Consider the following 18,979-nt stretch of genomic DNA (forward strand, 5'->3'; position numbering starts at 1 on the left):
TGTGTATGCATGAGCTTTAACTAACTACTCTTTCTCTCTGTTTAAAGTCTCAAAGTCTACCTGTTAAAATCTTCTTTTATTTTGTATTTCTCTTGTCCCCTGACTCTGCCGTCATCTTGTTTTCCCTCTCTGCATCTCAATTTCTCCTTCATTACCCTCCTCTCTCTGTCTCTTTCTCCCTTCTATCTTAAACAGTGGCTTCAATGATCTTCAATGGTTTAGTGCCAGTGCCAACTGATAACACCTCTAGTCTCTTTGGAGTAAGTTGTTGTTTTTATTCTATGTGTATTTTGTCATGTCTTTTTAAGTAGATGTTAGAGCTGGTGTTATGTTGGAAACACAACACACCCTGCTGAATACCCATTAGGCCTTAAGGGCTTTTCAATATTTCATTTTTTGACTCAACAGACTTCCTAGTTGTTGTTTGTTTGAACTCAAACTTTAATGATACTACTTAAAAAACAGGAGTATGACACTAAGCCAAGTGGGAACTATTTGTTTAAAGAGTCTGTTCATTTTCTTTTTGAGTCTGTTCATTTTCTTTTTTTGTCTCCCTTTTGTTCTCCTGCACTCTCTTCCCTGTTATTCTTTCTTTCTTTCTTTCTTTTTCTTTCTTTCTTTCTTTCTTTCTTTCTTTTTCTTTCTTTCTTTCTTTCTTTCTTTCTCTCTCTCCCGACAAACCCTCACATCCATGCCTATCGTTTTCTCTACACCTCACCTTTTTCTTCCACCTGTAAAACTGTGTCCCCCTCCCTGCCCCCCTCCACCCTTCTCTCCCTCTCTCCTACCAGTTAAACATCACAGGCCTGGACTGGAGCCAGCTCAGTAAGAAGGAGTGTGTGAAGTACGGAGGCTCTCTGGTGGGCAACACCTGTAAGTACGTCCCTGACCTGGCCCTCATGTCCTTCATTCTGTTCTTCGGGACCTACTCCATGACCGTCTCCCTCAAGAAGTTCAAGTTCAGTCGCTACTTCCCCACCAAGGTGAGACCAGAACGAACTGAAGAGGGGCTGGATCTTTATACAGTGACATACAGGCTGCATCACAATTGGCAGCCTAATGCAGCCACAGTTTCATACTTTTCAAGACAGATAGTCTGTTCCAGGGGTCGGTAACAAGCGGCCGACGGGCCAAAACCCTCCTGCAAGTGATTTTAAAAAAGACTTAAAAAAGACCAGGAATTCAGAAAAAAATGTATTTCATTTAACAAATCTGTTCAAACGAAAGACACGTGATTGTATTTGAAAACTACATTGAGACACAATCTATGTTTTTGTCTTAGTTGTGGTAAATTTGCAGTATACCAATTATTATAATTATGTTCCGCCCCCACGACCATCCGCTCCGACAAAAATCTGATATGTTCAAAACTCTCCAGCCAGTGGAAAATACACATTCCTGTGGTGATTTAGTAGAAATGCCCATAGAGATTGGGTGTAAATAAGAGCAATGACCAAAACATGTTTATATTCAAACTTTTGTATACCATTGTCTCCCCCAACTCCCCACTCCATGTTTTTGCTCATGTTCTCTCTCTCTCTCTCTCTCTCTCTCTCTCTCTCTCTCTCTCTCTCTCTCTCTCTCTCTCTCTCTCTCTCTCTCTCTCTCTCTCTCTCTCTCTCTCTCTCTCTCTCTCTCTCTCTCTCTCTCTCTCTCTCTCTCTCTCTCTCTCTCTCTCTCTCTCTCTCTCTTTCTCTCTCTCTTTCTCTCTCTCTTTCTCTCTCTTTCTCTCTCTTTCTCTCTCTGGGTGTGTCTCCATTGTCAAATCCCAAACAGTGAACAATGTTGCATCCCTTTTCCTCAATGTACGTACTGGATCCCCTGGATCCAGTACGCATGTTCCTCACAATATTCTATTCCATCTATGTTACAGCTGAATACAGCTTATGATTTTCAATGCATTTGAGATTTACATTTACATTTAAGTCATTTAGCAGACGCTCTTATCCAGAGCGACTTACAAATTGGTGCATTCACCTTATGACATCCATGAGATGTTTTTAATGTGTTTGTGTCTCTGCATTTGTTGTTCTTTGAGAGATGATTTGTTTCACACTAGACTTATTTCATATTTTTTGCTTTGCTTTGTTCTCTGTGTCTGTCTGTGTCTCTGTCACTATGTCTGTCTCTGTCTCTGTGTCTCCGTCTGTCCTTCTCTCCGTCTGTCTGTGTCTCCGTCTGTCCTTCTCTCCGTCTGTCTGTGTCGGTGGCTGTTGCTCTGTCTGTTGCTCTGTCTGTTGCTCTGTCTTTGGCTTCTGTAAACAGCTGCGGAAGCTCATCAGTGACTTCTCCATCTTCATGGCCATTATGACCTTTGTGGGTCTGGACAGGTTAATTGGGCTCAAAACCCCCAAGCTCATCGTTCCCACAGAATTTAAGGTAAAGAAACAGGTTTAAAATATTAGTAATGTTCCTGACCATACCCTAGGTATAAACCTATAGTGAATGTAGAAAAACATTATGAACACCTGCTCATTCCATGACATAGTCTGACCAGATAAATCCAGGTGAAAGCTATGATCCCTTATGTCACTTGTTAAATCCACTTCAATCAGTGTAGATGAAGGGTGGGAGACAATGCCTTTGAACAGGGTATGGTAGTACGTAGGCGCCAGGCGCACCGGTTTCTATCAAGAATTGCAATGCTGCTGTGGTTTTCACGCTCAACAGTTTACCCTGTGTATCAAGAATGGTCCACCACCCAAAGGACATCCAGCTGACTTGGGAAGCACTGGAGTCAACATGGGCCAACATCACAGTGGATGCCTCGACGAATTGAGGCTGTTTTGGGGACAAAAGGGGTGTGTACATGTTTGTGTTTGTCCTTTAATCAAGGAATGGTCACTCTGACACTGCCCCTTACTGACTCCCTTTAGCCCACACGTCCCGACCGGGGTTGGATAGTGCTGCCGTTTGGGAAGAACCCATGGTGGGTGTATTTGGCCAGCTTCGTCCCTGCTCTCCTGGTCACCATCCTCATCTTCATGGACCAGCAGATCAGTGCTGTCATTGTCAACCGGAAGGAGAACAAGCTGAGGGTAGTTGGATGTTTTTCTTGATTTATTTAACCTTTTATTGTCCAGAAACTCCCATTGAGGTCAGGAGACCTCTTTCACAAGGGAGACCTTGATGTGCTGTGTTAAATACACAGCCAGCCTGTTATAGTGAAGACATTGATAACTAGTTTAGCCTCAGCTTTTGGAAGACACAATGGGCATCAGACAGGTTGTTTGCAATGATGAGTCATTTATATTGGAGATAAGACATACTTGTAGTAGTAAAATCTAGTTCCTAGACCCTTAATTGGGCTCTGGTGTCACATTAGGGCCTACAGTACATACTTAATAGGACAGTTACCTCAATGACATCCTGCAGTGTGAATTCATGTCCTACTCTACTCTGTGTGTCCCTCCCTGCAGAAAGGGTGTGGCTACCACCTGGACCTGTTCTGGGTCGGGGTGTTGATGGCTGCCTGCTCCTTCTTGGGCCTGCCCTGGTACGTGGCCGCCACTGTCATCTCCATCGCCCACATTGATTCACTAAAGATGGAGAGTGAGTCCAGCGCCCCTGGGGAGCAGCCTCAGTTCCTGGGTGTCAGGTGAGGGAGCACAGCGAAGAGAAAATAGAGTGTGACTATAGACCAGTAGTATTCAAACTTTTTCAGCTGGGACCCCATTTTTTCCGGCAGAATTTCTGGGGACCCATTTTTTTTACGCAATAGTTTCTCGCGACCCCAACCCACCCCAAATCTAATGGCACAACCTTAACCTGTCTAGGACCCCCCCCCCCCCACATTCCACTGAAAAGGCAGAGCCGCGAAATTAAAAAATGTTTTTTTTTTTTTATATTTAACTTTCACACATTAAAGTCCAATACAGCTAATGAAAGACACAGATCGTGTGAATCCAGCCAACGTGTCCGATGTTTAAAATGTTTTACAGGGAAGACACAATATGTAAAGATATAAATCTATTATCTAAACTCATTAGCATAAGACACCATCTTTTATTTGTCCACCAACACCAGTAGCTATCACCAATTCGGCTAAACTAAGATATTGATAGCCACTAACCAAGAAAAAAACTCATCAGATGACAGTCTGATAACATATTTATGGTATAGGATAGGTTTTGTTAGAAAAATGTGCATATTTCAGGTAGATGTCATAGTTTACAATTGCACCCACCGTCACAAATGGACTAGAATAAATATATAGAGCAACGTGTTTACCCAATTACTAATCATCAAACATTTCGTAAAAATACACAGCATACACTAATCGAAAGACACAGATCCTGTGAATACAGACAATATTTCAGATTTTCTAAGTGTCTTACAGCGAAAACACAATAAATCGTTATATTAGCATACCACATATGCAAACGTTACCAGAGCATTGATTCTAGCCAAAGAGAGCGATAACGTAAACATCGCCAAAATATATTAATTTTTTCACTAACCTTCTCAGAATTCTTCAGATGACACTTCTGTAACATCACATTACAACATACATATACAGTTTGTTCGAAAATGTGCATATTTAGCTACCAAAATCATGGTTAGACAATGACAAAAGTTGCCCAGCTGGTCAGACAATGTCGTGCGCCATATTAGACAGTGATCTAGTCGTATACATAAATACTCATAAACGTGACTAAAAAATATAGGGTGGACAGCGATTGATAGACAATTTAATTCTTAATACAATCGCCGATTTACATTTTTTAAATTATCCTTACTTTTCAATACAGTTTGCGCCAAGCGAAGCTACGTCTAGCAAGATGGCGTCATAAGCGATTAACATTTCTCGACAGAAACACGATTTATCATAATAAATTGTTCCTACTTTGAGCTGTTCTTCCATCAGAATCTTGGGCAAAGAATCCTTTCTTGGGTCTAATCGTCTTTTGGTCGAAAGCTGTCCTCTTGCCATGTAGAAATGCCCATTGCGTTCGGCATGAATTGGAACCGTGCCCAGAGATTCACAGTGTCTCAGAAATAAATGTCCCAAAATCGCACTAAACGGATATAAATTGCTATAAAACGCTTTAAATTAACTACCTTATGATGTTTTTAACTCCTATAACGAGTAGAAACATGACCGGAGAAATATAACTGGCTACACTAATGCTTGGAAAAAGAGCAGGGTCGGTGTCCACCGCGCGCCTGGCGCATCTGGAAAAGAGTTCCTACCTACACGTGTTTTTGTTTTATAGGGGCTGTGATTGCGCAATCGATACCATTCAAATCGTCATCACGTAAAGGCATCCAGGGGAAGACGTAAGCAGTGTCTGTATACTCATAGCAATAACAGTGGCCTTTTAACTGACTCCAGATCAGGGGCCAAAATGTGTGAAATCTGACTCCATGTCAGGGAAATTGCTGTAGAATGAGTTCTGTTCCACTCAGAGACAAAATTTCAACGGCTATAGAAACTAGAGACTGTTTTCTATCCAATAATAATAATATGCATATTGTACGATCAAGAATTTAGTAGGAAGCCGTTTCAAAAATTACACGATTTCCATAAATAGTGACAACAGCACCCCCTAGCCTCAACAGGTTAACATCAGTACATTTCAATTTTTACATCAACAAATAACCTTCAATTCATTAAATGTTTATCTCTTATCAAAATTAATTAACCTCTACTTCCTCACAAACCCGGATCCGGGAGCACCCCCATCAGTAAAAAAGCTGACTAGCATAGCCTAGCATAGCGTCACAAGTAAATACTAGCATCTAAATATCATTAAATCACAAGTCCAAGACACCAGATGAAAGATACACATCTTGTGAATCCAGCCATCATTTCTGATTTTTTAAATGTTTTACAGGGAAGACACAATATGTAAATCTATTAGCGAACCACGATAGCAAAGGACAGAACTTTTTTTTCCACCATTTTTTTCCTGCATAGGTAGCTATCACAATTTCGACAAAATAAAGATATAAATAGCCACTAACCAAGAAACAATTTCATCAGATGACAGTCTGATAACATATTTATTGTATAGCATATGTTTTGTTAGAAACATTTGCATATTTCAGGTATAAATCATAGTTTACCATTGCAGCCACCAACTAGAATAACTACAGAGACCATCGTGTATTACCTAAATACTCATCATAAAACATTTCTGAAAAATACACAGCGTACAGCAAATGAAAGACAAAGATCTTGTGAATCCAGCCAATATTTCAGATTTTTTAAGTGTTTTACAGCGAAAACACAATATAGCATTATATTAGCTTACTACAATAGCCAACCACACAGCAGCATTGATTCATGCACGTTAGCGATAGCGAATAAACCAGCAAAAGATATTACATTTTTTACTAACCTTCTCAAAACTTCATCAGATGACAGTCCTATAACATCATATTACACAATACATATAGAGTTTGTTCGAAAATTTGCATATTTAGCGGCCCAAATCGTGGTTATACAATGAGAATAGTAGCCAGGCTGCCAACAATATGTCGGGAGAAATCTTGGGAGAGGCACCTAATCTAATCGATAACTAATCATAAACTTTACTAAAAAATACAGGTTGGACAGCAAATGAAAGATACATTAGTTCTTAATGCAATCGCTGTGTTAGATTTTTAAAATTAACGTTACTACAACATACAGCGTGCGTTAAAGCGAGACCGCACCTAGATTAATGGCAGAATATGAGTTCTACATTTTTCAACAGAACAACGAATTAACATCATAAATACTTCTTACTATTTGATGAGCTTCCATCAGAATCTTGGGCAAGGTGTCCTTTGTCCAAAAGAATCGTTGCTTGGTTGTAGATTGTCCTCTTCAACGTTCGAATTAGCAGTAAACATTAGCCATGTGGCAAAGACGTGTCCGACTCAAATAAATACCCGAAAATCGCAATATACCGATATAAACTGATATAACTCGGTTTAATATAACAACATTATGATGTCTTTAACACCTATATTGAATAAAAACAGAGCCGGATATATCTAAGGCCTATAACCGGAGCGTTCTAGAACGACAGCCAGAGCTCCTTTCTGCGTCAGGGCGAAGAGGACAAAGGACGGACCCCACGTTGCCAGCCCATTTATAACCTCTCAGTTCTGCCTAGCAACTCCATTTCAATTCTCACTATTCGCTGACACCCAGGGGAAGACGTATGCAGTGCATCTCAACCAATAGAAGACAGGCAGATTTATAAACAGATCTCAGAACAGCCAGCAGATTTCAGCATTCTCACATCCTCATAGGAAAATTGCTCTAAGTCCAGTTCTGTTTTACTCACAGATATAATTCTAACGGTTTTAGAAACTAGAGAGTGTTTTCTATCCAATAGTAATAATAATATGCATATTGTACGAGCAAGAATTGAGTACGAGGCAGTTTAATTTGGGAACAAAATTATTACAAAGTGCAAACAGCACCCCCTATTGAGAAGAAGTAGAAACCAAGAAATACATTTACGCAAAAACATTTATCTCCCTAACTCTCTCTCTCTCCCTCTCTTGATCTCTCTCTGCATTTCTCTCTCTCTGTATCTCTCTCCCTCTCTCTTGCTCTAATGTACAGGGAGCAGAGACTGACAGGGATTCTAGTGTTTGTTCTCACTGGAGTCTCCATCTTCTTGGCTCCCATTCTACAGGTCAGTAAAATATGATCATTTCCTCCAACCTAAACTAGGCTTATTGATGAACGATAACAGTGGTAGTGGCCCAAATGGCACCCTATTCCCTATACTGTGCACTACCTTTGAGCAGATACTTATGGAACCTGGTCAAAAGTAGTGCACTGAATAAGGAATATGGTGCAATTTTGGGTGCAATCAGTGTGTTTTCTATACCAACACATGCCATTACAAGGGATCAACAGGATTATGTGTTTATATTGTCTATGTAGTTTAACCGTGTGTTCTCCCTCTGGTCCACTCACAGTTCATACCCATGCCAGTGCTCTATGGTGTGTTTCTCTATATGGGCGTGGCATCTCTCAGTGGCATTCAGGTATGTAGAGACCAGAAAACACAGTCGACAACCGGTGGTTATGTGTCAAATCAAAGTCTCATGGTATGGGCTTCTTAGTACGGCATGCATTTCAATGTCATCACATTCTCTGTGGCACGGTTATTTTCCTTCTGAGAATGTGTGTGTCTGGAGGGAAGGTAACTATGTATTCTAGCAGCATCTAAGCAGCAATTGGAGATGCATTTTGATCAGGGTGTTAGCTAGGCTGCTCTGAGCACATCTAGGGTCTCACTGAGTCTGTCTGGACCTGTGTGTGTGTGTGTGTGTGTGTGTGTGTGTGTGTGTGTGTGTGTGTGTGTGTGTGTGTGTGTGTGTGTGTGTGTGTGTGTGTGTGTGTGTGTGTGTGTGTGTGTGTGTGTGTTCTCATTATGTCTCCCCTGTCACTCCTCTGTAGTTCTGGGAGAGGATCAAGTTGTACATGATGCCTTCCAAGTACCAGCCAGACTTCCCTTTCCTGCGTCACGTGCCTCTGAGGAGGGTCCACCTCTTCACCCTGGTCCAGATCATCTGCCTGGCTGTCCTCTGGGTGCTCAAGTCCACCGTCCTGGCCATCCTCTTCCCTGTCATGGTATTATTCATGATTTGCTTTTGAATGGAACAAGTATTAATGCAGGGGTTTCAGACTCGATCCATGGAGGGCAGAGTATCTGCTGTTTTTTTACTATTTTTCTTTCAATTTGTGTGTAATTAAGACCTAGAAAAGCAGGCAAGGGAAGTTCTTACTAAATAAATTACCTTAACTGATCAATCAGGTACATGGGAGGAGCGAAGACTTGCATACACTTGGCCCTCCATCAAATTAGTTTGACCAATGCATTAATGCATAAAAAAGTATTACTTTTGTATTTGGTGCCTCTCCCAGATGTATTTCCAACAGTCCCAATGGCCGTGTTTCTGGATACATTCAAGCACCCATCAACATACAAATGACCTGATAGGATGTAAATGTTGGTTATTTATGATGTAAATGCTGGTTACTTATGATGTAAATGTTGGTTACTTATGATGTAAATGTTGGTTACTTATGATGTAAATGCAGGTTACTTATGATGTAAATGTTGGTTACTTATGATGTAAATGTTGGTTACTTATGATGTAAATGTTGGTTACTTATGATGTAAATGTTGGTTACTTATGATGTAAATGTTGGTTACTTATGATGTAAATGCTGGTTACTTATGATGTAAATGTTGGTTACTTATGATGTAAATGTTGGTTACTTATGATGTAAATGTTGGTTACTTATGATGTAAATGTGGGTTACTTATGATGTAAATGTGGGTTACTTATGAAGTAAATGCTGGTTACTTATGATGTAAATGTTGGTTACTTTTGAAGTAAATGTTGGTTACTTATGATGTAAATGCTGGTTACTTATGATGTAATTGTTGGTTACTTATGATGTAAATGCTGGTTACTTATGATGTAAATGCTGGTTACTTATGAAGAGTTTTACATGCATCTTCTTTCCTGTTGATGTTATTTTCTTGTCACAGAAGTTGAGGATAGTGATCATTTGCTTGTGCGGCCATCAGATCCTGGGGTTGCTGGTGGTGCGTAAGATGCTGGACATGGTGTTCTCTCAACACGACCTGGCCTGGATAGATGATATCCTGCCTGGGAAAGACAAGAAAAAGGAGAAGAAGAAGAAGAAGGGTGATAAAGATGACACAAAGAAAAAAGACAAGAAGAAAGGGAGATCAGACGACAGCGAAGACGAGGTGAGAAATGTTAGGTTTTACTGCCACCAACTGGCTGGTTTAGAGAAAAACAATTCTCGCTAAATAATTAATTTCTGATGGCTGTGTTTTGTGTGTGTCTGTTTTGTGTGTGTGTGTGCATGTGTTTGTATGCAGGAGAAGTACCACGCGTACTCCAACTGCTCGCCCAGCTCTGAGTCTGACGTGGACCGCAGGTACTGTGTGCTCAAACTACACGTCCCCTACAGTGACCTCCTTCAGCCCGTTGATGCCCAGTCACAGTGGGCTGCTCACTGCCAGCCAGGCAAATACTTCCCCTGATTCATAGATTACATAAACATGAAACATCAGCCTGGCAGATATAAGCAGACATACAGAAACATGCCCGAGCACGCACGCACGCACGCACGCACACACACACACACACACACAGCATCCATAATTCCACACATAACTTCTCACAGACACAGTATTCCATAGTGTTCTGCCAAGGCTGGGCTGAAGTATAAGCTATATCTCAGAGAATATGCCTTCATACCCTTCTCTCCATGCACTTTAATGCAATGCAGATGTTATTTTGGGTTTTGCTAAGCAGCCCTTGCTGCTATTTTCCCTGCACTCCTATGCGTTATGAAAACTAGTTGTGTAATTTTGTGTCACTGTAGAAATGTGTTGCATATTTGAATAGATGAATAAAAGATTGACATTCTATCTGTATGTAGCAGATAGCAGTATTTGAGAGTGAACAGTGTTTGGTGCACTGTGACCTCATACCACATGCATCAGGCCTTTCTCAGAGTTTTGGTTGTTTCTTTTTCCTCCATGTGTTGTTGTTTGTACCCAATAGTCTAGTAGTCTATCGATGGGTCCCATTCACGAACACTACTGTTTTGTTCTTAGTTGTGTCTTCATCCCATATAGTTGAACATTCCTCTCCCCTCCATCCTTTTAGTCATGTTATCTGCGTGTTGTCTTTGACTCCTTATGTCAAATAGAAACTATGATCAAATTCATGTCTGCATTGCTTTTAAGGAAGCATGGTTCAGCAGTATACAGTAGGCCTACATATTTGCTAAAAAAAATCCTGAAGACTGTGAAATTAGGAGAGGGGAAACTGCAACATAAGGAGACACTTTGTTTCTTTTACTGTTAGTTTTGCATCACAAACTGTGCATTGCATTCCTCCCCACATCTCACATTCCCCATAGGCTGCGAACTACACCGCAGAAAGGCTTGGAATACTACGGCATAAAGAACAGACATCAATTACAGTTGACAGCTAGTCTAACTCTCTGTCATGTTGTTTCACATTAATTTGCCCAACCTGTCCTCTAGTCTAATTCACTCTCTGGTACTCTCTAGCTCCAGATGACATCTCACTACTGACCCCCCCCCCCCCCCCTGTCTAGCCCAAGGTTACCTTCCCCCTCGCCTGTCTCCAGTCCGCCCTCCCTTCTGTGTTTCTTTCACTGTGTATGTCATATATGTCATTTAGCAGACTCTTTTATCCAAAGCGACTTACAATAGTGCATGTATACATTTTTGTATGGGTGGCCCCAGCGAGAATCGAACCCATCTGAACCACACAGGACATACATACAGGTATGTATGATATGTATGATAACTGGGACTTGCCGTTCCTCAGCATCACCCTGCATCTGAAGATCTCCTGCCCCTCGTCCCCGGCGGTGCCTATGGCCCACGGCCGTGGCATGGCCTTCCCCGTGCCCCAGGTGAAGATCGAGATGGAGTCGGACTACGACACAGACACTGACCACCCCCGCCACAGGGACATGAGCAGCGAAACAACGCTGTAGGCACTGACTACTGTGTGACAGAGCAGTGGCATACGTGGGTCGAACGCAGACGCTCTACAGTACATAGCTTTAGAGCGCTGACCCACTCACACACTAAGACTCTTCTAGAATGCCTGCAGAGGACAGTGCAAGGTGTCATGGACTAACAGCTGACAGCATATGACACCTAATGTAAAGAAATTAGATGCTGGGAATACATGTACATGGAATAACTTAGCGTGAATGTACAGTACATTTATACTTGATCTGATTCCTCATATAGCTGTCCATTTTGATGTGTCCAAAGTCCAAGCAACAGCTTCTGCTTTTAACCTAGGAGGCTCTTTGCTGTTGTAAACTGTCATGGATATCTCTGTTGAGAACATGTTGACTGTATAATCTTCAGGACACGCGTAGCTTTAGAAACAACGTAGAGGGATATAGGAGAAAAGCGGAGTGAAGGATCTCCTCTGTATGTGCTGTATATAAGAATATATTTTATGTCAAGATATTTATATTTATATAAATATATACCGTACCAGTCAAAAGTTTGAACACACCTACTCATTCAAGGGTTTTTCTTTATTTGGACTATTTTCTACATTGTAGAATAATACTAAAGACATCAAAACTATGAAATAACACATGTGAAATCATGTAGTACCCAAAAATGTGTTAAACAAATCTAATTTTATTTTATATTATTCAAAGTAGCCACCCTTTGCCTTGATTACATCTTTGCATACTCTTGGCATTCTCTCAACCAGCTTCATGAGGTAGTCACCTGGAATGCATTTCAATTAACAGGTGCGCATTGTTAAATGTTAATTAGTGAAATTTAATTCCTTCTTAATGTGTTTGAGCCAATCAGTTGTGTTGTGACAAGGTAGGGGTGGTATACAGAAAATAGCCCTGTTTGATAAAACAGCTCAAACAAGCAAGGAAAAATGATAGTCCATCATTACTTTAAGACATGAAGGTCAGTAAGTCCTAAAAATGTCAAGAAATGTTAAAGATCTTCAAGTGCAGTCGCAAAAACCATCTAGCGCTATGGTGAAACTGGCTCTCATGAGAACCGCCACAGGAAAGGAAGACCCAGAGTTACCTCTGCTGCGTAGGATAAGTTCATTAGAGTTACCTGCACCTCTGATTGCAGTCCAAATAAATGCTTCACAGAGCTCAAGTAACAGACACATCTCAACATCAACTGTTCAGAGGAGACTGCGTTAAATCAGGCCTTCATGGTCGAATTGTTGCATAGAAACCACTATTAAAGGACACCAATAAGAAGAAGAGACTTGATTGGGCCAAGAAACACAATCAATGAACTTTAGACCGGTGGAAATCTGTCCTTTGGTCTGATGAGTCCAAATTTGTGTCTTTGTGAGACGCAGAGTAGGTGAACAGATGATCTCTGCATGTGTGGTTCCCACCGTGAAGCATGGAGGAGGAGATGTGATGATGTGGGGTGCTTTGCTGGTGACACTGTCTGTGATGTATTTAGAATTCAAGGCAGACTTAACCAGCATGGCTACCACAGCATTCTGCAGCGATACGCCATCCCATCTGGTTTGTGCTTAGTGGGACTATCATTTGTTTTTCAACAGAACAATCAATGTTTAACACTTTTTTGGTTACTGCATGATTCCATATGTATTTTTTCATAGTTTTGATGTCTTCACTATTATTCTACAATGTATAAAATGAGTATGTGTTTCCAAACTTTGACTGGTACTGTATATATAGTATTTTCCTCACAGTTTGTTCATACAGAAAGTTACACTGAGTGTACAAAACATTAGGAACACTTTCCTGATATTGAGTTGCACCCCCTTTTGTCCTCAGAATAGCCTCAATACGTCAGGGCATGGACTCAATGTTCCCCCAAATTGTTTGGGGCACTGAGTAAATTTCAGGTCTGCTGAGCGCAAAGTTGAATGTTGTGAAAATTCTGTGCAACTTCCAGCGTGCATTTACTATGACCATTGAAGTTGTACCTGCTTTAACTTACAGTTGCAGACATTGGTCAAGTAGGCTCCTGTGGCTATTTGATCATAATTTAGGCCTACCAGTGTCCTACCATCAAAAACAATGGATAAAATGCATCCCATAACATTTTAACATGGAAATAGCTGTTCTATCATTCAGCTTACAGTAGCAACCAATGTGTGGTGTTCAATGTAGGCCAACATTCCATGACTTTTGAAAAAACATGCAGGGCTTGACATTAACCTCTTTATCGACTTGTCCTTCAGACAAGGAGGTGACTGAAAATGTTGTTGTGTTGTTTGATGCAAGAAACCACTATGCTACCCTATGCCTATTGGCTACTTAGCTTATTCAAGCCTGTCTCAAAATAGGACATTGGCCCTTTAAGACAAAAAAAAAGTCCTTCACCTGACTCGCTTTTGAAAGATGTCTGGAAATGTACACATGTTGTGCTCTTGTTGGAAGCAATCACTCCCCCATTGCTGACTACAAATTAGCTTTAACTGGGCTTATAGCTCACTAACTAGCAAAGGATATAGCAAAGAATATGAACAAATGTGCCCAGGTTGCTATATGCAACTCTGGCTTTAAACTCAAAACAAGCGCATCTACTCACTACCACTCATGCTGTAAACACAGTCCTGTGTTTGTGTAGAGTACGGGCTGAGTGGTGAGAGTCAATTTAATAGAAAGCCTACAACAAAATCTCTTGCATACTTAGCTTTGCATACTTGCATAGTTCTTGCATAGTTTGTTTTGTTTTCAGTATGCTGCATTGAAAGTGACTAATATTGGGTGGATTCGATCACAATTCCCACAGTAAAGGGAAACTTGGATAATGTTAACTAAGGGGGAAAACTCTAGAAAGTTGAGTGAAGATCAATCTCCTGCTTCTCTGCATGGGCCAATATTTCTTCTGCACACACGCGCAGCTTAGAGGGAACATTGTCTACAAGATGTCGAAAGCGTTCCACAGGGATGCTGGCCCATGTTGACTCCAATGCTTCCCACAGTTGTGTCATGTTGGCTGGATGTCCTTTTGGTGGTGGACCATTCTTGATACACACTGGAAACTGTTGAGCATGAAAAAAACTGCATGGTTACAGTTCTTGATACAAACCGGTGCACCTGGTACCTACTACTATACTTCGTTCAAAGGCACTTAATACATATTTTCTGTTGCCCATTTACCCTCTGAATTGCACATACACACAATCCATGTCTCAAGGCTTAAAAATGGTTCTTTAACCTGTCTCCCCCCCTTCATCTACACTGGTTGAAGTGGATTTAACAAGTGACATCAATAAGGGATCATAGCTTTCACCTGGATTCACCTGGTCAGTCTGTCTTGGAAAGAGCAGGTGTTCCTAATGTTTTATACACACAGTGTATAGTAAGTATAAAGTATAAGGTCCAGGATAACTTTAAGTGCAATCCAGAATTTCAATGTACTGTAGGTGATTGTAAAACATGGCCTGCCTTTTCATGTGACAAATGAGTTTTTGAATATCCTTCTTTTGCAAAAGAAAATAAGTGTTTTGGTGTGTGTGTGTGTATGTGTGTTGAGAGGTTATATGGTGCATCTCTTCTTCTAGAAAACTAGCTTTCCTATTCCCTGTTCCCTCTTGTGTTTTCAAGCTATTGGAAAAAAGAAACAACCAAAAAAAATGGAATAGCCCACTGGACTGAATATTGATTTTAGTGCTGAAAAGGATTGATTTGATAATAACATGGTTGAATACAGTGTTTTGCAATCACGTTATTATTCCCTACTGTGTGTAAATGACTGTGTGCAATTACTGTGCAGACACTGAACAACAGGGTGTAAAGGAGGACAATTAGGGAGGGGTTACCATACTTGACAACAAGAGGCATGCACAGAGGGGCGATAAATTCATTAACAATTATGGTTTATTAAATTCAATATTATTAATACTATGTACAAACTGTATTCTTGAGATATTTGGTGTGTAAATGTGTTGTTGATCCTTTCAATATTATTGATTTTACCAATACAGAGAAATGCCTGTGCATTATTGTTTTCTAAAAATATATTACTGATGTACTAAGATAACTACAGCTATGAATTTATTTATATTACTTTATTATTATTATCATTATGTATAAAGTTTACAGCATTTCAAATATTTCCCCATTTCTGTGAGCAAGAAGCAAGCCCACTAAAAGTAAGGTACAAAGGTGAACGCTCAGGTTTTCTTCACTAGTGTCTAATGACTTTTGGATATGTAATACTCCTACCTGGACAAAAGACCATTCAATTCACAGGCTACACATATTTTTTATGGACATGATATTTTAGAAAAGATTGGAATAAATGTGACACTGCGTAATGAAGTTTGTAGGGCAGTGTTATGTAGAAATAGTGATGAGCCTCCCTATGTTCCTAATGTCTACCACATTTCCTCTCTATAACTCTTTTTTTGGCACATGCAATAAACTCCACGATAAGCAGACATCCAGACACAAGTCATACTAACATACACAAATACATATGGACCAGCAGCATTAAGTTAACGCGGAACGCATGATACATTCTGTAGAAGAGACATCCCTGAGTCACTGGTGAAGCCATCTGTGAAGCCCTGTCCCTCGACCAAGGTAGGCTTCTTTTTGCACATGGGGCACAGTTTTTCCTCTCCTGTGAGGCCCTCATCCAGACAATGAGGTTGCAGCACTGGCCAGAGGAGATGGGCAGGGCACCGTGCATGTTGTCCTCTGTAGAGGAGACCCTCTGTCATTCCCTGCTCTACCTCTGTAGACACTCTCACTCAGAGGCACCTGCAGGGTCAGGAAAACACTATCAACCAATGAGCCACACTAGACTAACAATGAGAATTTTTACTCATAGGGCTGTGGCGACTTTTGTTTGTGCAACTAATACTTCTGGGAGATTTCTCAACCTGAAATATAACAGTGTGTAACCTGTATGAACTGGCATAGTTTTAAAACCACAGTGTGTGGAATCAATGAGAAATAGTATGAATCTAAATCAATATCACAGCTTTATTTGTTCTTTCATTCTACATAAGGTCAATTCAAATATTTCAATATCTATAATATATTGGGTTATTACACTTCCCAATCTGGCTCTGATTAGGCACCTGTCTCATGTCACCAAAGTAGAGGTTCCCTTCAGTGAACTTTTCCCCCAGAGACACATTGAGAGTGACCTCTGCGTTGTCGCAGAGCTGAGGTCCAGGTCTTCATGAATGTCGTATTTCACCATGAAGGCCTTGTGGCTGTCTAGGCAGCGTCCGCAACAGTTAGGGTAGAGCAGAGATGTGAGAGGCTACAGATACTGCACACGGAGAGGGGTGGTAAAGCCATCGTCAAACCCTAGCTCGTTCAGGAGGATCTGTGTGGACAAAAGAACATTGCAAACAAAACGAACATGAGTTACCACAGGTAACACTTGATACATTGAATATTTTGCCTGAGGTCTCCATATCTAATAGCTTACAGATGTATTTTATATGAAAGAGGAAGCATACCCTGTAGTTGTTCATTCTGTTGGGTCTGTAGACTGTTCAAAGTGTTCCATCTCTTCTATCAGCATCACAGAAGCTTTTTTCTTTTAAACACAGGCAAGCGCAAGATCCTTGGTGCTTCAAAAAAAAAAGTTAAATAATGACATGCACCACCTATTTCAAATAGGAGCTCTTTATGGAAAACTCACCTGCTTCTGTCTGCATTAAACTCAACAGTCCCTCTTCGCTGGTCTCATCACTTCGACAATAATCCATCATCTGCTTAAACTCTGGAGCCAGATAGGATTCCTAAAGAGATAGTGTAAGTCAAATATTACACTTTACAATCTTAGTGTGTATGGAGACTACAGTATTGTAGGCTTCCTTCCTACCTGTAGATGGTAGACATGGTCATGGAGGGGTTTGTAAATCTCCCTTATGGCAGCAGCTCTCTCAGCTGACTTCACACCAAGGCTCTGACGCCATTAAACTTCTTTGGCAATCTAGAAAGTAAACATTTAACCACACATCAAAATGGAAAGATCATTCAGTAGTGTCTAGACATCCGCGTTGCCTCCCACAATTTTCAAACGCTCCGGTTTTCGAGACTAATCATTCAGTACAATTTTAATAAATACTCAAAATGCGTGGGCCTACTTGCCTTTGTCAGGATATTCTCGAACTGTGTGTCAGTGGAGCAGCCAAGCTTTCTTAACACCCGTTGGGCAAACATCATTTTTGGTTTCCAGTTAACTAGCTAACGTTAGCTCGCAAACTAGTACATTTATCCAACAAGATGTTTTAACATGACAATTATTTGTAGATCTACTGTAATGGCTAGTTACAGGCCACCGCTTGATAATAAGTTCTAACTGCTGCTGATCTGACATGACGTTTGAACTCAAGGAAAATATTCAGCGCTAAAACAACTCGTGTAAACATTTGCGTTACGATCCTTACAGGTTTGCATGATTATCCTATAAAGATAATACACATTAACGTTATAGTAAAATCCATAATAAAAAAGCTATTGTTAGTAGTTAAATGAGAGCGAACGAGGAGCTGTCAAAAGCAGTTATGGTATTGCTTCCGGATTTTGAGTTGTTTGTTGTGATCCAACGTTGTTATGTGTCCGATGTGAACCGATACTCTTAGCATTTAGTTTCCAAGGTATGTAATCAACAAAACGGCTTTAATAGAGTCACATTGCTAGATATAACATTTCACAATATTAAACATTACTTAATTATTTAAATGTGTTGCAATTTTTCATGGTGTAAAATGGATTCAAGCGGAACGGTAAAAATAAAAATGTTCGAGTTGTGTTTCCGCGTGCGTCAACATAAATCGTCCGTTCTCTGAGTACCAGGGAAACATGCGAATATTTCCTCCGTTGATTCATTCTTTAGCTAGTTGTTCTTTTGTCATATTTGTTTGCACGTAAGTCGGTTTCTCCTTCCATTATATAATTTGGCTTGCATATTTTACGTAGTTTGAGGACCATTTCGCTGCAGAGATGTTGAGTGTGGACTCGTTGCAAGTGGTGGCTGAAGAGGAGGTGGTGGAGTCGAGCTCAAACCGCTTGGGTGACATCTACACGTTTGTGGCCGAGGGCTGCTACCCCCAGACAATGAATCCCATACGAAAGAAGAATCTCAAAAGATATGCTCAGAAATTCATCATTGATGGTAAAAAAAGAAAGCGAAAATGCTTGAGACGTAGGCGATCTGAAATGTGTGCCGTTGAATGTAGCCTAGTGTCTCTTTCTAATGGCATGTTTCATTGATTGTTGTCTGTGTGGTTGTGTCGTCCTAGAGGGTCGACTGTACTATGTGGGGCCCAAGAAGGAGGAGAAGCGAGAGGTTGTGATTGAAGCTGAACGTAAGAGGCAGATATTCCTAGAGTGCCACTTTAATGACATTGGTCATCACCTGGGACAGAAGAAGACTGTTCATAGGATCCAGAGCAAGTATTACTGGCTGGGTATTGT

General features: G+C 40.7%; 1 protein-coding gene and 1 pseudogene across 1 annotated transcript in view; one reads left to right on the forward strand and one right to left on the reverse strand.

Moving 5' to 3' along the window:
* The window catches only part of LOC129826558 (electrogenic sodium bicarbonate cotransporter 4-like), a 30,769-nt gene extending 15,457 nt beyond the window's left edge, over positions 1-15,312 (forward strand). The window contains exons 14-23 of the mRNA XM_055887439.1: positions 741-983; positions 2,266-2,379; positions 2,877-3,038; positions 3,420-3,598; positions 7,565-7,637; positions 7,927-7,995; positions 8,411-8,584; positions 9,552-9,737; positions 9,873-9,931; positions 11,362-15,312. Of these exons, the coding sequence (XP_055743414.1) occupies positions 741-983; positions 2,266-2,379; positions 2,877-3,038; positions 3,420-3,598; positions 7,565-7,637; positions 7,927-7,995; positions 8,411-8,584; positions 9,552-9,737; positions 9,873-9,931; positions 11,362-11,533 (1,431 nt within the window). The 3' untranslated portion in view covers positions 11,534-15,312. The remainder of the gene's footprint in view (positions 1-740; positions 984-2,265; positions 2,380-2,876; positions 3,039-3,419; positions 3,599-7,564; positions 7,638-7,926; positions 7,996-8,410; positions 8,585-9,551; positions 9,738-9,872; positions 9,932-11,361) is intronic.
* A 78-nt stretch (positions 15,313-15,390) lies between these two features.
* On the reverse strand, positions 15,391-18,293 carry LOC129826559 (2-oxoglutarate and iron-dependent oxygenase domain-containing protein 2-like; annotated as a pseudogene).
* Positions 18,294-18,979: the final 686 nt, after the last annotated feature.

Source organism: Salvelinus fontinalis, chromosome 28 (assembly GCF_029448725.1).
Source record: "Salvelinus fontinalis isolate EN_2023a chromosome 28, ASM2944872v1, whole genome shotgun sequence".
In the NCBI taxonomy this organism is placed as follows: domain Eukaryota; kingdom Metazoa; phylum Chordata; class Actinopteri; order Salmoniformes; family Salmonidae; genus Salvelinus; species Salvelinus fontinalis.